Consider the following 22852-nt stretch of genomic DNA (forward strand, 5'->3'; position numbering starts at 1 on the left):
GATTTTGGGACACAAATGCATGCAGATGATTTACATCTTGGTTCCACCTGTTAGCATAGCCGACTTCGTGATTACTGTCACCCAAGTCTGCTTCTGCTTTACTAGAGTTGCCAGCGAGGTAGAGACCTATAAAGCTGGTGCACTCCAGATGATCTGTCAACGGGGGCGTGACCACAATGTGACTAGACCATATTGACCATACCATGAGGGCTAAGAAGTAAAATAAATATATATATATAATTATATATATCACCACCTGACCAACCTAGCCAAAGTTAATGTGTGTTAACTAAGGCTTCAGAGTTAAGAAGTCGCCGTTGTCAGCGACTCCACAACTAAATTAAGAGCTCTTCCTAAACCATTTTCTACAGGATAGGATGAGTAGTACTTCTTGCCCCAAGATTGTGTCTGCAGACACGTATGGCCCTAGCGAGCAGCAGATCTCATATGCCATCTTCACATCTCGCAGGGAGTGTGAAGTGAACCCAGAGTTGCTTCGCTAAAATATGGTACTCAGGATGTTGCTGAGTGCCATGCTCTGTTGAAATGCTTCCGAGGCCGCGCCCTCACCTCGTGAGCATTCAGATAAAAAGATTTCAAATCTTTGTGCAAACACAAATGAAGGAGCATTTTTTTTTTTTTTTTTTTTGTTTTTTTTTTTTTTTTTTTTTTTTTTTTTTAAAGAACTCCTTAACCCTAAAACCAGGGTGTACATCGATATGGGCAAGTCTGGTCTTTTTCGGAACACTGCAGATTGCCCAGACTGACTTCGACTTTCTTGATTTTAAGTAGATAAACTTGAGAGACCTGACAGGGCACAGGACTCTCTCTGGCTCCTCCCCACTAACTTGTGCCATCCTTGCTTCCAAGATCCTGGCCCAAGGACAAAAAGGGGTTTCCATTCTTAGGCCATAACGAAAAGGCTTAGAGAGCACCCTCCTTGTGTTCTCTAAAGCCAAAACTTGTGACGATGGCTTAAAATCTCACTAACCCTCTTTGTCGTATCTAGGGTGGTTAGAAGAAGGCCTTCCTGCTCACATACAAGAAGTTAACAGGCAGGAGAGGTTCGAATGCTTTGACATCAAGAACTTCAGACTACGTCTAAGTTCCATATTGAAAGCTTCGATCCGGAAATGCACAGTCTGTACTAAAGTCAGGTGAACGACCAGTTGACCAGTCAGACGAATCAAGGACAGCAAGGCTGTACCTGAAGACCAAAAGGCACTATTCTTAGCTTGAAGGATGCAGTGTCTGGACTGCCTGGGCGATTCAATCTAAGCAAACCTTGGGGGTGTGTATCAACGCAACCCAACGTCGTCCGCAATCGACTTCGTCAATAAGAAACTCAGGGCTACTATATGTCGCCTGATCTCGCACGAGTGTCTGACTCCGAGAAAACAGGCGAGACAAAAAGTAGATGGTGAGCTAGAATCGAGATTCCACAGACCTCAATGATCGTGAAGGTCTTTGTTGTTTGACAGATGCAAATCTGTCAAACAACATTCTCTGTTGTCTGTTCGCACTGGCAGAATTTTCAAAACTCTCGGCAAACCGCTAGACCACTGGTAGTTCAGGTGATCTCCCCCACGTTCCCGTGGCGCTGGTACTTGGAACTAGTATTCCCGTTTTCCTCAGATTTTCTCTGAACCCTGTCTCCTGAGGGGAGGAGGGTGGGAATTTAAGGGTTATATATACCTGCCAGGTAAGTATGCATAAAACTTTATTGTATCATAACAATATCATTTTTATGCATGACACTTACCTGGCAGGTATATATATAGCTGATTGACACATTTGGAGGTGGGTCACAGACAGCAATATCGTCATAATTCAAAAATTAAACTAATTTTTAAAATTATTTATTAAGTTCCTTACCTGCAAGGGTTAAGGTAGCTGACTTCGTAGGTCCTGCCTCTTAGCCTGCTAAACCTTAGTAGCTCTCAACTAGGATGTGACCTGTTTGTTGAGAAAGATAACAACAAGGGTCTGACAAACTGGACGTGACCAATTTGTTGACAGGAAACCCTAGCCCTCTCTTACCAGGGGCATTCATGCTAGGATAAGTTAGACCACCTGAACCACACACAAAGCTAACGTAACACATTACACTTCACATACTGAAGAGGAAATAACCCTCTCAGACAACCATAAAAAAGAACACCACTTAATTAAAATACCTAGCATGTTAGTAATCTATCCGAGACGATTCGTACGGACTTTTGCAATCCTGTAACGAACCTCTAGATGATCGTTACATTCTACGCCTGTTGTTATAATAGGCTCTTTCTCGTAAACTCGAGCAGGGACCGAGAGAAGATAGTTCTTAAGATATGAGAGAGCTGTGGAATATCAGAGTTGATGTGGACCACTGGTCCAAAAACTTGTTTCGAGGACTGGAGGGACGACCGAATTGCATTTACTTCTTTCAGATTAAGATCCAGGACATCTGAAACACTATCCAGATGTCCGGCACCTCCTTTCTATCATGACACACTGAGAGATGTTCAGAATAATTCCTAGATCTTGAATAATATTTCAGTTTCCCGGTAGTAAAAAACTGTGGTCTGAATTGCAGTCTATTCGGGGAAACAAACTTCTTCAGGAAGGAAATGGTGGTCCCCCAGCAAGCTCATCCATTCCCTCCCCGAGTATGCTTACTTCCCTATAAGGCTGCGCTTTGCCTAAGCAGGAGAGCATATAAAAGTGCAATGTTGCGGTAGACTCGTAGTTATATACCGTGCGGTAACGAGCACCGAAAGGATTAAGAGATAAACTTCTGTTTGAAACATAGTAAGGCAAAACTAATGCAACGTTTATTCATTCACGTAAGAAATCCCCTCAATCTTAGGCTAAAGTCCGTGATTGTAGGACAGAGATACAGTTAGTCAGTCAATCCCGCAGGAGAGACGTAACCGCCAGCACAGAGATACGGTTAGTCAGTCAACCCCGCAGGAGAGAGAGACGTAACCTACCGCGCATGACTGCGCACGATCTGTTACTGGCTCGGTTGGAACTTGGAACTTGGACAGTCGGTGGCCATGGTCAGACACAGCAGCAGCCAGCAGCTTACGAACGTCGTCTACCTGTTAACTTTATGTCTGGGTTGCCAGCTACCCTATTCTACGAAGAAATAGGTCCGTTATTTTTTGAACAAAAAGAGACTCTCAAGCTGGTATATTTAAGCGAAACAGAAAACGCTAAATATATAGATGCGTTTGTGTCGTCAGAACACTACCATACAACGGTAAAAGATAAATCGGAAACTCCTGGAAGGCTGCAGGGAGTGACGATTAAATGTCCTTAAAATAGTAGACAATAGACCTCTCGGTTGCCATCCGAAGAGGTAACTACAGCAAGCGTGTATGACTTGAACCAACCAGTAGTAAAATAACGCAAGGCAAAAAAATTTTATTATATCACAATAAAGTTTGTTCATACTACCTGGCAGACATATATATAGCTGAATTCGGAAATACAGCTACATACATATCTGACAGGCAAGTTTCATGAACAAAACTTAGAGAATCGAAGCAGACAGCTCAAGCTTCTTAAGATACTGGACATAAGCGTTCATTGACGTAGTCTACCAGTCTATTTCTTGTACGAGTCTGCGAATGAGGAAGGAGAGCTCTTCCGAACCTTGTCCTTATTCGCTTACGCAATATCAAGTTAATGAGATGTTTGTCAATGAGAACTAACCCATTAACGGTACAGAGAGATATTTTGTCAATGAGGGGAGATCCACTTACTTGACAAAACGATAGTATATTGTCAATGGGGGAAAGTCACTGAATTGACAAAACGTAATCCAGGAAGTCGAGCCTTTTATTTTTCGATTCCCGTCTCAAACAAGGAAGGGACAAGAATCCTGTTAAGAGACTGGGCTTACGGTAGGTAGAACGACGATGCTCAATCGGCATGGAAGTCTCGACTAGAAACTAACAAAATCTCATCATCTGAAAAACCCTTTCAGATGGTCTAAATCAAAAAGCTTTAAATTTATTGGCAGTATGGCAAAGGAAGTCCTGTCTTGCGCTTTCCTGAAGAGCGTCCTTTTGATGAGTGCCTTTGCAAGAATCCTACTGAACGTTGCCGAAAATCCTGACGTTCAGGAACGTCGAGCCTTTACATAACCCGTAACTGTCTTATCTCAAAGTCTTGACTGAGGTAGAGAAAACGAGATCTTCCCTTGAGCTTTCCTTAACTCCATCCACCTTTGCGAAAAGCAATATAATATTGACAGAGACCTCTTGAATTCACGAAACCCGAGGTCTTGCTGGGTTTCGAAGACGAAGTTCTGTTCACTTTCTTGAGGCTCAAATCTTAAACAAGAGCTTGAAGAGTTCAACAGAAACATTCTGGTGCGCGCTCGGCGTCCACTGGCGAGGACGCTCGGCGTCCTGGTGCGCGCTCGGCGGCCACTGGATGACGCTCGGGTCCACTGTGAGTGCGTCCTCGAGCGTCCTGTTCAAGCCGATCGTCCAAATAAGCGTGCAGAAAAGCGTCACGCTCCTGACAGGCGTCAAAACAAGCGAGAGAAACTGCCTTCTTTTTCCTATTTCTTGGTGGAAAGAAGTACACGTGATCAGGCAACTTTCGCCTTCTTACTTCTCACTGAAACACATAACGAGGGAGAAGGGACGTGAAGCGTCCTCTTCTATAAAGCTTCTTAGAGGGCGCGAGTCCTTCCGAGAGCTCCAACCCTTGTGCGGGGAGGACGCCTCGGAGGACGAGAAGCAATCCTTCAGGATTCGTGCATGTGCACGCACTTTGGCAGTCTGGGGATTTTCTCAGAAACTGCCGAAGGCACGCCAGATCGGTGGGGTTCCCTGTAACCCTCCTTCGGCTTTCGACATGCCCCTCTCCCTTGGTTCTGGGAGTTCGACAGAGGTCTAGACCTAGAGGCGTTTATAAGGCCGATCTGACGCACCCTCCACTACACAAGGGGCACTGTCACTGCACTTAGCCACTTCACTATTGCTCTCTAAAGCAAGCACTTTCGATTCTAAGTTACGAATCGAAATAGTATAAGAGAAAGGGCAATAACCTCTACAGACTGTTTTAGGGCCGAAGGCAACATTACAGGGTTAGGCGTAACAAAAACAGAAGTAGAACTCTTCACAACAATGAAGGAGAGCGATCACCTCTCGCAGACATAGTCATAACCCGTAGGCCATACTACAGCGTTAGGCAAAATAAAGTCTACCGGAAGGTTAGCAGTATCACTACCCCCTGACTTCGTATTGATTAATTGCGTACATACTAAACAAACTTTTTCCTTACGGAATTAGACACGTTTATTATTGGCAGTATGGCTGATTAATTGCGTACATACGAATCATACTTTTTCCTTATGTTTACTGATTAATTGCGCCCCCAAGTGCGGAACTACCGAAGCTTTCGGTAGCCACACCCTATCTTTGCAGACAACACCCTCTGAAACTAGCCTAACTAAGATTCAGATATCTTATGCAAAAATGAATCAAATTCAAATCAATTTAAGATAGCGTATGCCTAGCCACAAATCCAAGTAAATAAATTAAAAGACAATTAGGATACTTAGCGGCAAATGAAGTTTCCAAAATCCTAAGCCGGAGGTACTGAAAACAGGTGTTTTCAGTACCGGCGACAGAAAATTTATGAATAGAAAATGGGAATGGTTCCTGATACCCGCCTCCCAGCGGCTGGGAATGGGTACTAACCACCTGGCCGACACTGCGTGTGTCGGAAGTTTTTTAAATTCTGTCGGACTTCAGAAAAATACCAAGCTATATAGTAATACCTGCCAGGTAAGTGTCATGCACTAAAAACATGCGAGAATTAAATATCATAAAATGGAAAATTAATCAAAGACTGCTCTCATTGAAGCTAGCAAACATTTTATAGAATTCTTCTTCAGTTATAATGTCATTGTATGTTCATCATAGCTGTTGGTATCTCCATTAGATAAAGATAGATTAAAGAATAGAAATGAATGGTTATTATACTGTTCAGTAGTTTCAGTGGTTGTAGAGATAATAAAAATGTATGATACTGTACTGTACGCTAATTAAAAGTGATTGCTTGGCAATCTATTGGCACTGTAGTGTTGACAAAATGATTGTAAACAAAGCAGGTCAGGACCCTTTGTTTTCTTTCATTTATCATAGCTAATTAATAATTATTTGAAATGAGTACATACTGATTATTTATACATTTTATAGGCATATTCTAAGCTTTTAACTTCTTAGTTTTAGATGTCAGAATCTCAGACTACTATGCAGTAAAAATGGGGTTGAAGATTACATGCAGTTGAATATTACTCAAGCATATACAGTATTTTGCCTTTTTGGAGTCTTATTTCTTCCATCAGATCGGCATTGTAACCCTAGAACGTGTTGTAAACCTGGAAATAATTTCTGACTAATATAATTGAAAAGCATCACAAACTCGGAACGTTGTAAGCCAAAACTGTCATAACCTACGGACTGCTTGCAATAAAATCTATACAATACCCTAGGGATGGCGTAGCAATAATGAGAATATTTTTTTACTTTTCTTTCCTCTCTTACTATGTAACATCATTCTATCATAAGTTTTGAAGAGAACATTGTAAGCTATTGAATTCAGTAGTGAATGCAACAATGCAGGTAGGAGTAATAAAATATAAAAAATTATTATGCACTGCATGTTACTTACTGTGTATGTACACTTGTCTGCTGATTTGATACTGCGCATGCACATGCAGCTACAGCTTTCCACTGAATATTGGTATATCTGAATTGAAAATCTATAAAGAATTTCACCCAAAACTTCCTGGTGTGGGCACGGGACTTATTAAAGTATACGTATACAGTTACTACCAGACTTCTGTACGAATTATGTTCCAGACAGCCATTTGTAACTTGAATTGTTCAGAAGTTGGTTTTTAATTTGTAGTGCATAATTTTTTTTTTTAATGTTTAGATTCTCAAGTTAACTCGGGAGTCAGAGATTGTACTATTTTCACAGTATTTTTAAATCGTGCAGTATTATAACTAAACATTTCCTATGGGGAGAGGAAATATAAAAAAGGGGAATTCACTAGAACGAGTTAAATCAGGACGAGAAGTTGAAAAAAACTATTTACAACCCCTTGTGGGGCCTCTTTAACAAGACAATAAAAAATTTTACTGGGCCTCTTTAACAAGACAATACAAATTTTATTAAGTTATATGTTTTTCTAATATTTTTTGTCTAAAATTATAATTACAGCTCACACAGTATCAAAACAGATAACTAAAATCTGTAACAAATTCCGAGTATATTTGTTGTAAGATATTTATAACAAATTCCAAGTATATTTGTTGTAAGATATTTATGTAAAAATTTACTGAGATCAAAGATGCAGTAACCTTTTTGGATTATACATATTTGTCTATATTCCTTTGTACTTTTCTTTGCAAAATTACAATTATAACCGACATACTATCATAAAAGATAAGGACTAAAACCAATGGTAAACCCTGCATATATTTAAGTGCAAATAAATAGACATCATGGGGAAAAACACAACATGCCACCTCGAAGTCACGATCACAACTAACTAATGAGCCGCCTACTTCGTAGATCTGACCCAGTATAGACATTGACATTAGTGAATTTATGGGCTATAGAAGTAGAGGAACCTCTTTCCCAGCTGATTCCCCCAAAATTGATGGCAAATAATATTGATGTTCCCCAGGGGTGAATCCAACAACCACCCACAACCTGTTATTGCTACTCATATGAGGGTATCCGTCAATTAAGGGCTTAGTGGGATTATTTTATATGAGGGTATCTGTCAATTAAGGGCTTAGTGGGATTATTTTATGAGTATGAACAAGTATTCTCATGACTGCAAGAAGAATACATGGTATGAACATAATCACAATAATACTAAGGATAATCACAGAAGGGGTTAAAGGAGCAGATTCTTCTGCGCTTTGCAAATACCTTGGTAGAATAGGCATGCAGAGCAAAATTTGAACTTATGGGTAGCAAAGGGGAGTGCTCACTAGAGACCCCGTCTGTTCATAACTCTGAATGTCCGTAAGGTGTATAACAAAAATATTTATTTGATAAGGCATACAACTATTTCAAAATTCTTACTATCAAAAAACATTGTAAGCTACTTGAGCTTAGGCTATGGTGTAGAACTGCTTCAACCCTTGGTAACTTAGTGATGCACTATACTTCCTTATATACAGTACACTTAAGTATATTAATTACAGTTTATTAGGGGTTATTAACTTTATCTGAACTTGGAGTAAAATAATGATTAATGTGGCAAGAATGGAAGCAGAGGTGATTTTAAAAATTTTTATGGCTTTACAACACCGGCTGACGATGGCTTTAAGGTTGCATAAGCTGATTTATGCCAATATTTATTTTTCTCTATTAGTATTTTCAACAAAAACCTACCAGAAAACAAAAAGGCATATGTTACAGGGGATATTATACTAAACAACTAAAAACTGAACTTACCATCCTTAACATCAAAAGTCTCAAGGTAGAGATCATCCAGACGGACCAAAGCCAAGGCATCCTCAACATCAAATCCATAAACAAATGCTTGAATAAAATCAGCTGCCTTCTGCATACTGTTAGGATCTTCTGTTTCTGGACCAGTCTGACAAAAAAAATATCAATTTAAAGAAACTGACATACAAAGATTATTTTAAAAACTAAAATTTTTTTTAAAGTAAATTGTATTTTTCCTATAAACTTGAGGTCTTTTACATTAGGAATTACTTTGTGGAAAAGCTTGAACATGGCTGCTAAAATTCTTGAACAAGGTGGTTAGACAGTAACTACTGTCCAGTAGTCTCCCTCCCAGCCCAGTTATAAACTCTCCACTTTGCCTTTTGGCCCAGGTTTCAGATTGAGGGGTGGCATGAGGTGGGCATTAATGTAAAGGACCTCAGGTTTGTATAGTTAGGAAAAATACAATTTACTTTAAAAAATTGTGATTTGTTCCTACACCATATACAAATCCTCGGTCCTTTACATTAGGAAAACTCGCTTATTGGTGGGAGGAATTTGAGTCTCTAGAACTGACTGGATTTTAGCACACCTGGGCTATTTCTCCTGGTTGAGAGAGAGGAGTGCCCTTCCTATTAACAAATTGATTAGAGCATAAGAGCTGTAAGATCAAGAGTCAGATTTCTGGCCCTTTCTGAAATGAGTGAGGAATCATAACTAATACGAAAAAAAGGTTGGGAAGAATATCAAGAGTCGGAGGCATCTTGCAGTCCCCGGCTTACGACATTTCAAGATTACGATGCTTTTCAAATACAGGCGGTCCCCGGGTTACGACGGCTCCAGCTTACGACGTTCCGAGGTTACGACGCTTTTTCTTAAATATTCATTGAAAAATCCGCCCTGGGTTACAACGCTTGTTCCGAGTTTACGACGCTGACGCTTCCGACGCTCCGAGTTAACAACGCTTTTAAAAAACGCATACTATGATAAGAATCCTTTATAGTTTAGCACAGTATATTTGAGGTTTTATGATGATTTTCGACACTTTTTATGTCGTATTTTTTTCATTTTTTTAGTGACGCCTCATATGCGGAACTAGTTTCTGAGCGAATGATGCGCAGTTTATAAGTCCAAAAGCGCAAAAAATGAAAAAATCATTGCTTGTTTCCAGTATATATAATTAACAAAACTAAGTTTCTGGTTAGATTACAACGCAAATTCCAAGGTCATGACGGTTTTTTTATGCTTTTTAACGATACCTCATACGTAGAACTATAACTGATCACTTAAGGTAGATTCTTGGATGAGCCCTATGCCTACGAGACGTTAGTTTGGCGGCCGCTGATTGGCTGGGAGCTGCCTACCTCCCGGTACCAGCCAATCAGCAGCCGCCAAACAAACGTCTCGTAAGAATAGGGCTCATCCAAGAAATCTACCTTAAGTGAATCAGTTATAGTTTCTGAGCGGAGGGCGCATAAATTAATTTGCGCTATTAAACTGTATGGTAACCATAGTCAAGGATAAGGAACGCATTCTCAAACAGTATACATATCCTTAATACAAAACAGCAAATATCATTGAAACATTATTTCACTTAAAGAATCCATTTATACTCTACTTAGACTTGGATATAAAAACCATAGTTTCTCTCTCTCTCTCTCTTTGTATTTTCCGACGAAAATAATCACTAATTAGTGTATTTTGATGTTTATTTTCATGACTAAATACATTTTATAATACAAAAACTGATTTACTAGTTTTCAAATATTAATTTTGATTTATTAATGTATTAGAATAAGTTTAATAAGTTGAAATGATATCACATAATAAAAATAATAATTCTCTCTCTCTCTCTCTCTCTCTCTCTATCTCTCTCTCATCTCTCTCTCTCTCTCTCTCTACTACAAAGATGTACGTTTTTTGTATGATAAATAAATGATTTACTATTTTTCAAATATTAATATTAATTTATACAGCAATAATATAAATTCATTAAAGAAAATACCATAGTGAATTAGTAAGATTTTAGCTTATATATTTAAAAAATTATGGAAGAATGAAGGAAATCCAAGTCTTCTTTCAGTAACCTTTTCTCGAACTCCAGGCACTAAAACTGTCAGATATATCAAGTTCTGTGACAGCCAGGAGGGGGAAGAGCTGCTGTGTTGCAATCAAGTGTTCATGAAATTCCCCCCCCCCTCTCTTCCTCTCTCTCTCTCTCTCTCTCTCTCGATCTCTCTCTCTATCCTCTCTCTCTCTCCTTCCTCTCTCTCATTTACTGAGACTCGAGATTTTTTATGTACTTGTACTATTTGTTTTTAATACTTTCAAATAATAATAATAATAATAATAATAATAATAATAATAATAATAACTGTAATTACAAAATTCATGTGTGATAGTATTTTAAAGAAATACAATACGTACTAATCTATCCATGTCACTTTTAATTAAGGTTAACTCTCTCTCTCTCTCTCTTTTTTTGCCACACAAGATAATAATGTGTCATAGTGGTAACTCCTCCCCTCTCTTTCGCTGGAAGCGTTTAAGTATTTTTTGAGAGAACAGAGAGATATACACTCACTCTCTCTCTCTCTCTTTTACAAGATGAAAGAATTTTTATGGTACTAGTATGTAAAATGTTTATTGATAATTTCAGGTATTTAATAATAATAATAATAATAATAATAATAAAACTTTAATTACAAAATTCATAATGGTCGTATTTTAAAGAGATGAAAATGACCTTTCCATTTCACTTGTAAGGATAATTCCTCTTTCTTACTGAGATGAGAGAATTTTTATGGTAGATGCACGTGTTTATTATATTTTCAAATAATAATAATAGAAGTAGTAATAATACGATAACTAATTTCAAAAGAAAATTCTTCCCTTCTCTTTTTCTGTATCAATTTCCCTACCTCATAACTCCAGTGACACTCGGAGCTGGGAAAGTAACAATGCTATAAAATGGTCAACGAATTTAATGGTTTTATGTAATCTCTCTCTCTCTCTTGTATTTTAATGAAAATATACAGTAATTTGTGAATACACAGCGTTGCACATGAAAAAAGTAAATTAGTGATAATTTTAGAGATACGGCGGCTAAGAAAAATTGCAAATTAGAGAAATTTTCCCTATGGACATGTTTTCAACAACGTCGTTGCGGCTTACGATTTTCGGGTTACGACGTCTCTTAAAAAACGGAATCCCCATCGTAACCCGGGGACTGCCTGTATATTCATCAGGAATTATTTCCTGGTTTACAAAGCATGTTCCAGAGTTACGGTGGCTGCAATGCCGAACTCATGGAAGAAATGTGACTCCAAATGGGCAAAATAATAAATTTTTGAAGTTTTTTTTTTTATATGAAAAATGCAATAAAAATGCAGTTTACATAGTTTTTAATACACCCAAAGCATTAAAAGTAAGGTTTTCTTAGGATTTTAGACAATTTTCGAGGATGTTCCAGCTTACGACGATTTTCGGCTTACAATGCGCCTCAGGAACAGAAACCCCGTCGTTAACCAGGGACTGCCTGTAATGCAAAGATCTGAGGAGGGTTTGCCTTATTGCCAGTCTCCTTCCTCCCCTTGTTGGAGGAAGGAGTGGGATTGCTTTTATGATTCTGATAGGAAAAATAGAAAAGAAACTTGATGTGTAGGCTTCTGCATCAAACGCACGACCAGCAAGAGTAAGTTCAAATCCTCTCCTCAACACGAAAGAAGGGGATAGGACGAGTCAATCTCACATCCTTCTTCCCTCTAGAACTGCCACCATAGGCGAGATGCAACTTGTCCTCTTGAAGGAGCCAAGTAGGCAAACACAACTTGTTGAGCATCCACCACAGGTCCAAGGATAAAGAGGTTCCAAGGGCCTGTGGGCAAAGACCCGAAACAAAGAAAGACATAGGTGTGGACCTAATGAGACTGCATCTGTCTTACAGTCCGACATATTCTTCGGAATGTGATGGAAGTACAAAGACAAAGGCTCTGTGCATTTTCTGAAAGAGTGTAAAGGTGACATAGCCATCAGCAGAGGAGTTCCTCATGATCTTGTAGGACTCTGAGGAAGATGTGTCCTTAGACACTTCTGCATTGGCAAATCAGCAGTGGGCAAAGGTTATCAACATCCAGTGAAGGGTGTCGATCCTCTGCAGGAACAACAACATACCAATAGGGCAAAGTATGCAATGATTGATCCAGATCAACAAATACAGAGTCCAAAATGCAGGAGGTCATGAAGGATTTCAACTCGTCAACAGATAACAAATGATTGAGCATCCGAGATGGAGTCATGACATGATAACTGCCTTTTGAAGGGTGATGTTGAAAAGGAACCATGCAAATCATCTATTTTCTTTGCCAATGCCAGAGAGAGACAAGATGATGTCTTGAAAAAACAAAACTCTGTCTGATGATTCTTGCAAGGGTGTGCGCGCTAAAAGAGTCAAATGCCTTCTACAGACCCGAAGTTCCTGTGATGGCAAGACAGAAGTTTCTCATCAGTAGCTGAATCACAACTGAAAAGAAACAATAATATTCTAGTGAATGACTAGGGTGAATGTGGACCTACGCCTTTCACAACTGAATAGGATAGAAGTTAACTCACGATTCTGAACGTAGGAAAAGTCGTGTCAATGACACCAACTAGTAAAGACAGCTCTAAGCCCTGGCATGTTACAGAGGACTGAAAGTTATTCAGCTATTTCACTGCTGCTTGTCGAGAAAGTGTGTGCTTGCAAAGAAGGCTGGAAGTCTTTTAGTCATGAAAACACAGGGATTGTACTGCCTTAAGCACTGCTTCTTGTGTCACTGACCGAAGGTTGGTTCAGGGAGGAACTCTTCTCGTTACCCTGAAAGCAGCACTAGCAGGTCAGGGGACATGTGAAGTCTTCATTCATTTTCAATTCGCTGTGAACAAAGAATAGTTGAACACCTTACGAATGAGAAAATTGTACACAGAAGACAAAACTGTCAAGTTTGTCTGAAGAAAATAATTCTGAGCAGAAGACAGATTTCTGTTACACCATGGGGTAAACAGAACGATAATAATGAGTCTACTGAGACATATTCCAGTCCAATAATTCTCACAATGGTGTGTGCAGAGCATGAGACATGAACATAGACTCAAATGCTGCCAGAGATTTTAGGTCTGTAATGGCCGGACAGAGAGGTCCATATTCGTAGTATTTAACCTTCGACAGAGGAGAAACAATACTAAGACAAACGCTGTCTCCATGAAAAAGTAACATCCTGCTCCTCACTCGACTTAGTAGTCTAAGTTGCCTGATCGCACATTCCGCATCGGAATGTTTTCGGCTAACAGAGCTATTGAGAGCATACAGTTATACTCGAGCACCTTTCTATAACCTAAAACAGGAGGGAAATGAAACCATCTTGTTCGGTCATAATGCTGCTCTAGTGGTGTTGTTACTTAACAATACCACTGGGTGTTTCAAAATCAAACCTGTAAACTCTCGGGAGGCATGTAAAGCTGCACAGAGTTTCATGATAATTATGAGGAAGTACTTATTGTCTTGGTCACACAACTGAAGAAATTGTCCCACAGGTATGTGCCTATTGCTTGGTCTGTGCATCTGATAACAGAATATATAATACGTATATTCAAAGACTCCTGTTGATTGAGCACCAGCATAATTCCTTTCTCATCCTTCTAAAGAGGAAAAGGAATAAGGACTGGTGGCAGACCACCTTAATTCTCTAATGAAGAAAGTAAAGGCGAAGCTGACCTGAAGGAAAGTTTCAATGTCGACAACAGGATACCAAAGACGAACGATTAGCTCTTAACGAATTGGTTGTTCCCATAACAGGGAGACTGGAGAGGTAACAGTTGAATACTCACTGAGCGATATCCATCCTGAATAGCTTGGGTGTACATCTGGTGAGGTCCTATGACCAAACCAGGAACACAGGCCTTCGCAGTAGAACTCTGAAGAGAAATCTCTGTAGAGTTCTTATTCGCCTCGTCCATCCCGGTGTAACCAAGAAATAGAGGGAACGGGAGGAGGATCAGATATTCTAGCCCACCCTGCTGGCTAGACCAGCAGGAGGGGGCAGTTTGTGCACGATCATCAAGCTGTGGTGATGATGGCAATGCAACTCCAGTAAAACATCTCTGCTTCGGCAAAGAATGCTTCTGAAAAGAGCATTTTTTTGCCCACCAGACGGAGCATTCTTTTCCACCAAACTGGTCCGTTCACGCGAACACGAGCGGGAGCTGGGGAAAGTTGAACTAGCTATTGAGTGGTGAGAAACTGCAATATCCTTGCTATGCATCTGTTTTCTCCGAGATCGAAACCTCGCGCGAAGAGGACTGTACAGAGGACCTCCTCTCAGACACTCCTGAACTTCTGTTGGTGAACAGGTACGTCTACATTGAACCTGTAACAATGCTAAATGCTAGTGTTTACGGGCAGGTGTGAATCACTGTATGACTTATGCCCTTCTCCTGCCCTGTGCCAGAATTGGGAGGGTGAGCAGTTGCTCTGGCACCGATTTTTGGAGGCACAATCCTCTACAGACGTTTGTACATTCGGAGTGTCTCACAAATGAACCTTCCCCCAATGCAGCACTAGTTCTAGAGGAGAAACCCATAGATCTAGTGGTACATTACTGTAGCACGGAGAAGGAGGGTGCTTATGCCATGGCAAAGAACCATTCTTCAGCTAAAAACTATTGTTTCCTCCCTCAATCACTCCTTCGAGGCCAAAGCCCCTTGAGAAGAAGAATAGAGGGATTCTACATCTCCTGCCCTATGTGCTTGGACCCTTGGACCCCAAGATCCAAGACAAAAAGCAGCGCCTCAGTGGCGTGGTTGGTTTGGTGTTTGCTTCTCACCTCAGTGGTCGCGGGTTCGATTCTCGGCCATTCCATTGAGGAGTGAGAGATGTAAATTTCTGGTAATAGAAGTTCACTCTCGATGTGGTTCGGAAGTCACGTAAAGCCGTTGGTCCCGTTGCTGAATAACCACTGGTTCCATGCAACGTAAAAACACCATACAAACAAATACAAACAAACCAAGACACAAAGATGGAACCTAACTTCGCAGTTAAGAAAGTGTTGGCAGGCAGTGTCGACACACATTTTCTCACACCAGACTGGCGAGCAAACTCCCCTTTACTGGTAAAGACTCCTGCCCCCCAAGACCACTCGTGATTCCAAAGAATCTGAGCACTCGGTGAGCGCCAGAAATACTAAGTAATTCAAGCGCTAAGCGAGAATCCCGAATCCCAAAAGAACAGTCATCAGGAGCCCATCTCTAGCCCTCCAAGTGCTCAAGATATCAAGAATGCAAGCGCCAAAAAATTATAGTTAATTTTAGCACCCGGTGACTCCTGAATTTCGTAGATCAATCATCATGAGTCTCTAGTCCCACCTGAGTGCTCAGAAATTGCAAATAAACCATGCACTCGGCGAGCACCTGAAATTCCAAGGAATTCAAGCGCTCGGTGAGACTCCTGAATCATAAGAACAATAATTGTGTGCCAAGTGCTCAGAATTACAAGAACCCAAGCACTCTAGTAATTCCGAGCACCTGAAATTCAAAGGTATTCAAGGGCTCGGCAAGACTCCCAAATCTCACAAGAATAATCATTGGGAGTCTCTTGTCTCGCCCGAGTGCTCGTTATTACAAGAAACCAAGCAATCAGCAAGACTCCCAAATCTTGCATGACAATCATTGGGGGTAGTCCTCTCATAACTTTCAAAGAAGTTGAGAAGGAACAGGCACAGAACCAGTCTCAGATGCAGGCATTTAAGTGACTCAACAGAACAGGCACTTGAGGCTCCCAACACCCAAGACCCCACTGGAGAATATGAATTAAATCTCGTCCCAAGGGCGGGAAGAGCCACATTAGAGAGCCACTGCCTCCTTGGAGAGAAGCATTCACTTAGAAGTTCCATAGAACTTTCCAAGGAACCTTTTCTGCTTCTTCAGGAGTTTGAATCCTCAGAATCGGGACACCAGGTGGGAACCTGCCAAGCACTGACGAGCACTCAGTGAGTGCTAATGATATTTTGCTTGCCAAATGTTATATCCTTTGGATGTTTTGTGCTCAATACACTCATAATGTATAAAATGATATTGTTAGTATACAATAAAGTTTTGTACATACTTACCTGGCAGATATATACTTAGCTTACGTCTCTGACGTCACGACAGAATTCAAAACTCGCAGCACACGCAACAGGTAGGTCAGGTGATCTACCTTACCCGCCGCTGGGTGGCGGGTGTAAGAACCAAACCCACTTTCTTGTCAGATTTTCTCTTCCACCTGTCTCCTGAGGGGAGGCTGGGCGGGCCATCAATCGTATATATCTGCCAGGTAAGTATGTACAAAACTTTATTGTATACTAACAATATCATTTTTGTACATGAACTTTCCTGTCAGATATATACTTAGCTGATTGACACCCTTGGTGGAGGGAAAGACACACTTAAGTACAAAGAAAGGGGAAACAACACATGTTATAGGATATAAAAACCTTGGTTCTTACCTATTTTAGGCAGAAGACTTCATAGTTACTGTCTATTAGTCTGCGTTGCCTGAAGAGCTACAGCGAGGGCGTGACCTACAGCTGAAAAGACTCTTTGGGTCTACCAATGGGAACTGTCTCTGCTTACTTGGTAGAATCCAGTTAGGATCTTGTCAAAGGGGATCCACCCACTTATATGACAGAACCTGTCCACTACCATTGCAAGGAGCTCAAGCACAACTCAGATCACCTAATCAAAGTACTAATTGTTAGTAATACGACCTGAAAGAGATGCCTACCTGCATCCTCTTCCATACAACCATAAAAACACAAGCCAAAAACCAAAGGGGAAAAATTTAAAAAGGATATACTTCAGCTCCCTGCCCCAGCACTGAATCCGCAGATACATATGGGCCTAACCCAAAGCACTTCTCATACGTAACTTTCACGTCTCTCAGGTAGTGGCGAAGACCGAGTCGCATCTCCAAAAAGTCGCTTTCATGAGATTCTGCAGCGACATATTCTTCTTGAAAGCCAACGACGTGGCGATGGCCCTCACTTCATGCGCCTTGACTTTCAGGAGCTTATAATGGTCTTGATCGCATACCACATGAGCTCCCTTTATTAAGTTCCTAATAAAGAATGCCAGAGGATTTTTTGACAAAGGCCTACTGGGATCTCTTACAGAACACCAGAGGTTGTCCATGTTGCCCTTAAGTTTTTTCTTTCTCTGGAGATAAAACTTAAGGCTTCTTATAGGGCAAAGAGTCCTCTCTGCTTCTACTCCGACAAGAGAGGATAAGCCTTTTACCTCAAAACTCCTGGGCCAAGGAGTGAAGGGGTTTTCGTTCTTGGCTAAGAAAGAAGAAAGAAAGGAACAAATCACGGAGTCTCCTTTGAATCCTACACTTCCTTCTAAGGCTTGCAACTCACTTACTCTCTTAGTCGAAGCCAAAGCCATGAGAAACAGGGACTTCATCGTTAGGTCTCTAAATGAGGCTGATTGAGGTGGTTCAAATCTCGAGGACCTCAGGAAAAGCAAGACTACATCGAGGTTCCAGCTTGGTGTCAAATTAGAGACTTTCTCAGTTGTCTCGAAAGATCTTATCAGGTCATGGAGATCTTTATCTTCCGAGATGTTCAATCCCCTGTGCCTGAACACTGAGGCTAGCATGCTCCTATAACCCTTTATGATTGAGACCGCCAGACCGTATTTTTCCCTCAGGAAAAAAGAGGAAGTCTGGTATTTGGGTCACAGAGGTACTGGAGGAGGAAAGCTTCTGATTCCTGCACCAACATCGAAAGACATCCCACTTCGACTGGTAGACCCTGATGGTAGAAGGTCTTCTTGCAGTGGCAATAGCCCTTGCAGTCTTTGCCGAAAAACCCTTCGCTCTGACAAGACTCTTGACAGTTTGAATCCAGTCAGACTGAGAGCGGGGAGGTTCTTGTGATACCTGTCGAAGTGGGACTGTTTGAGCAAATCGATCCTTAGTGGCAGGGATCTTGGAATGTCTACTAACCATTCCAGTACCTCTGTGAACCAGTCTTGGGCGGGCCAGAACGGAGCTATCAATGTCATTCTTGCTCCTGATGCTGCAAATTTTCTTTGTGTCTCTCCCAGAATCTTGAAAGGAGGGAATGCATAAAGGTCTAGATGCTTCCAGTCCAGCAGAAAAGCATCTATCGCTACTGCTCTCGGGTCTGATATCGGGGAGCAGTAGAGGTCTATCCTCACGTTCTTGGAGGTCGCAAATCGATCCAAATGAGGTCTGCCCCACGTCTTCCACAGCTCCTGGCACACATCCGAGTGAAGAGTCCACTCTGAGAGAAGGACTTGGTTTTTCCTGCTCAGAAGGTCGGCTCTCACATTTCTTTCTCCCTGCACGAATCTGGAGAGGAGTCTTATCCTCCTTTCCTCCGACCACAAGAGAAGCTTCCTTGCTGTTTCGTACAGGGAGAAGGAGTGAGTCCTCCCCTGCTTCCTGATATAAGCCAGGGCTGTGGTGTTGTCAGAGTTGATCTAAACCGCTGCATCCCGGATGAGGGACTCGAAAGCTTTTAGGGCTAACCAAACTGCCATCAACTTCTTGTTGATGTGCCAGGACACCTGCTCCCCCTCCCAGGTGCCTGACACTTCCCTTGAACCGAGCGTCGCTCCCCAACCTGTGTCCGACGCGTCGGAAAACAACACTAGGTTGGGGTTCGGCATGTGCAGGGATATACCTTCCGCGAAGCGAAGAGAGTCTGCCCACCAGAGGAGATCCTTCTTTATCTCGTTCGAGATCTTGAAGCGGAATTCTAGATCTTGAGACCGGCGGTTCCAGTTCCGGTTCAAAAAGAACTGTAGTGGTCTCAGGTGCAACCTTCCTAGAGAAACGAATTGCTCCAGCGAGGAGAGCGTCCCCAACAGACTCATCCACTCCCTCGCTGTGCATACATCTTTCTCTAGAAAGGCTGCGACCTTCTCTGAACAACGAGTTGACTAATAGTCCCAGAGAACTTGCCAGGGTCAATGTCTTGTGAACGTCCTCCAGACATCTCTCTTTCGATTTGGCTCTGATAAGCCAGTCGTCCATGTAGAGGGAAACCCTCACTCCCTCCAAATGTAGCCATTGTGCTACATTTTTCATGAGCCCCGTAAAAACTTGGGGGGCTGTCGAGAGGCCGAAGCACAAGGCCCTGAATTGGAAAACTTTTCCTTTCCACATGAACCTTAGGAATTTCCGTGAAGAAGGATGGATCGGCACGTGGAAGTAAGTGTCCTGAAGATCTAGGGACACCATCCAGTCCCCGGGGCGAAGAGCTGCTAAAACTGAAGATGTCGTCTCCATGGCGAACTTTCTCTTCTTCACGAAGTCGTTCAGGGCGCTTACATCCAGAACCGGTCTCCATCCTCCTGAGGTTTTGGGAACTAGGAAGAGGCGGTTGTAAAAACCCGCAGAAAGAGGCTCTTTCACTAGCTCTATAGCTTCCTTCTCCAGCATAAGCTCTACTGCTAGAGCATGGGCTTGGTTCATGTGAGGGTCTTTGTACTTGGCCACCAACTCCATTGGTGTTGTGGTCAAGGGAGGTCTTGAAATGAAGGGAATGAGGTACCCCTTCCTGACGATTGAGAGGGACCAGTTGTCCGCCCCCTTCTGGGCCCAGACGTCTGAGAATCTCAGTAGTCTGGCACCTACTGTAGTCTGGAGGACATGGGTACTACTTCTTCGATCTAATAGATCGAGAGAAGGTCCTTCCTCTCTTAGGAGGTCTTGTTCCTCTAGAGGGCTCCTGTCTTGCCGGTGTCTTCTTCTTGGGTTTAGCTTGGAAGGATGTACGAGGCATCCTAGCTGATTGGGCCAACATATCCTGTGTGGCCTTCGCTGAGAGGGCCCTCGAGATGTCTTGTATAATTTTCTTCGGGAACAGCTGAGGCGAGAGCTGTGCATACAACAGAGAGGCTCTCTGCGCGTGCGAAACTGCTTTAGTTAGAAAAGAGCAGTACACTGCCCTCTTCTTGATAACTCCAGCTCCGAAAAGAGAAGCTACCTCGCCAGAACCGTCTCTCACTGCCTTGTCCATACAAGACAGGACACAATGCAGATCCTCAGGTGAAAGGGACTCCTGGGATTGAGTCTTCTTTGCTAAAACTCCCAGGGACCAGTCTAAGAAGTTAAATACTTCAAGGACCCGGAACATTCCCTTCAGAAAGTGGTCCAACTCACTCATTCCCCACGTCGTCTTTGCTGAAAGAAGAGCCGAGCGACGAGCGGAATCCTCCAACGAAGAGAAGTCCAAGTCCGCAGATGAGGGAAGAACCAGGCCCAAAGGCTCCCCTGACTCGTACCAAAAGCCCATCTTTCCCGTCAGCTTGGAAGGCGGGAAAGAAAAAACGGTCTTTCCTTTCTCTTCCTTGGAGACCAACCAATCGCCAAAACCTTTAAGGGCCTCCTTCATCGAGATGGTGGGCTTCATTTTGACGTACGAAGAAGTTTTCGTTGTCTTTGACGTCGAAAACAAAGAAGGAGGTGAAGGAGGAGCAACAGCAGAAAGGGTGTCTCCAAATTCTTGTAACAGGAGGTCCGTAAGCCTCTTGTATGAAGAGACCGAAGAATCCTTGGCCCTCTTCATCCGTTGCCTCTTGATCCTCTTCAGAAGAAGGGCGCTTATCCTTCGAAGAGCGGCTGCCTGGCGGAGAGCTCTTTCTAGGAGAGCGCCTACTAGAAGAGGCGCGCTTGTCATGCCCTAAAGCCTTGCCCAGAGGGAAGCGCCTGCCAGGAGAAGAGCGCCTGCCACGGGGAGAGAGGCTCTCAGGCGAAGAGCGCCTACCTGACGGGTAGCGCCTACTAGGCTCTGTGCGCCTGTCCAGAGGGGAGAGGCTACCTGGGGAAGGGCGCCTGCTCAGCGATCGGTGCCTACTGGGTTCTTGGCGCCTACTAGCTTCTCGACGTCTGCCAAGAGGAGAGAGGGTCTCTGGCGAAGAGCGAACGTCCGGTGAAAAGCGCCTACCAGGCTCCAAGCGCCTGTCCAAGGGAGAGCGGCTGCCTGGAGAAGAGCACCTGCTTGGAGAGGGGCGCCTATCAAACTCCTGGTGTTTACTAGGCTCCTGGCGCCTGCCAGGAGGAGAACGGATTCTTGGCAAAGAGCGCCTGCTTGAAGCGAAACGTCTGTCCTGTTCCAGGTGTCTGACTCTGGATGAGTGGCTATCAGGAGAAGAGCGCCTGCTTGACAGCTAAACGTCTTGTCCTGTCCAGGTGTCTCTGACTCTGGATGAGTGGCTATCAGGAGAAGAGCGCCTGCTCGACGCGAGAAGCTTCCCAGGCTCTTGGCGCCTGCTCAGGGGCGAAAAGTGCCTACTCGGAGAGTAATTCCTATCATGCTCTTGATCAAACGAAGAGCGGCTGCGAGGCTCTTGGTACCTTCCTGCAGGAGGCGAGATATCCGCGCGGTCCCTCTTAGACTTCTTCACCGGGAGTGAGACGTCCTTCCGACGGTGAGAACTCCCTGCCAAGGAGTCCGCCAGAGCCGAAATCTGCGCCTGCAACCCTGCTAAGATATGCGCCGGAGATCTCTCGAAAGCTTCAACTGGGGACGAGGCTCGAGGGTGAAAAGGAGAAGAGGGCTCTTGCGATCTCCTGGTTCTCTTGGTTTCTACCTCAGGCTCTTCTGAGAAGTATTCAGGGCTGGAGGGAAGGGCGCAAGGAGCCTTCCAGGCTCTCTTGAGAGGGTGCGAGGCTTCCAAGGCGCTCCATCCGCGCTTAGGAGAGGGCGAAGACGACGAAGAGAAGCACTGGTGCAACACTTCTTTCTTGGCTCGATCCAAGGCAGCCTGGGAACGTACAACAAGATCTGCCGAGGGGACGTCTGACCGGTGGGGGTTCTCCCTAACCTTCCTGCGGCTGTTGACTTTCCTCCTCCACTGGGTCTGGGAGTCTGGAAGAGGTCTAGGCCTGGAAGCGTTAGTGAGCCGGTCAGACGCACCCTCCACTGCACTAGGGGCACTGCACAATTCACTGGCACTATCACTCTTACCTTCTAATGAGCGTATTATGCTCTCCATGCTACGAATCATGGCCCTCATGGAGGCCACCTTCGAAGGCGTATCTTCAGGTTCGATGCCGGGAGCAGGGGCTGAAACTAGAGAAGGTACTAACTCTACAGCAGGGTTCTCTACTTCAAGTTCGCTAATGAGCGATCTACTGGAGCTTCTTGAAGAAGCCTTACGGACCCTATCTTTCTCTAACTTCCTTAAATAGGAAGAAAGAGACTTCCATCCATCTTCATCCAATCTTTCACACTCCTTACACGGGTTATTGAAAGAACATTCATTACCTCTACAACCCATACATACATTGTGAGGATCTACCGATGCTTTAGGTAGCCTCACT

The 22852-nt window shown here is 43.1% G+C and overlaps 1 protein-coding gene across 2 annotated transcripts in view; it reads right to left on the bottom strand.

Moving 5' to 3' along the window:
* Positions 1 to 22852, bottom strand: part of LOC135217005 (RNA-binding protein PNO1-like) — a 49796-nt gene that overhangs the window by 5252 nt on the left and 21692 nt on the right. For both annotated transcript variants that reach the window (XM_064252612.1, XM_064252693.1), the window contains one exon: positions 8485 to 8629. In XM_064252612.1, coding sequence (XP_064108682.1) covers positions 8485 to 8629 — 145 coding nt within the window. The remainder of the gene's footprint in view (positions 1 to 8484; positions 8630 to 22852) is intronic.

This window comes from Macrobrachium nipponense, chromosome 11 (genome assembly GCF_015104395.2).
Source record: "Macrobrachium nipponense isolate FS-2020 chromosome 11, ASM1510439v2, whole genome shotgun sequence".
Taxonomy (NCBI): Eukaryota; Metazoa; Arthropoda; class Malacostraca; order Decapoda; family Palaemonidae; genus Macrobrachium; species Macrobrachium nipponense.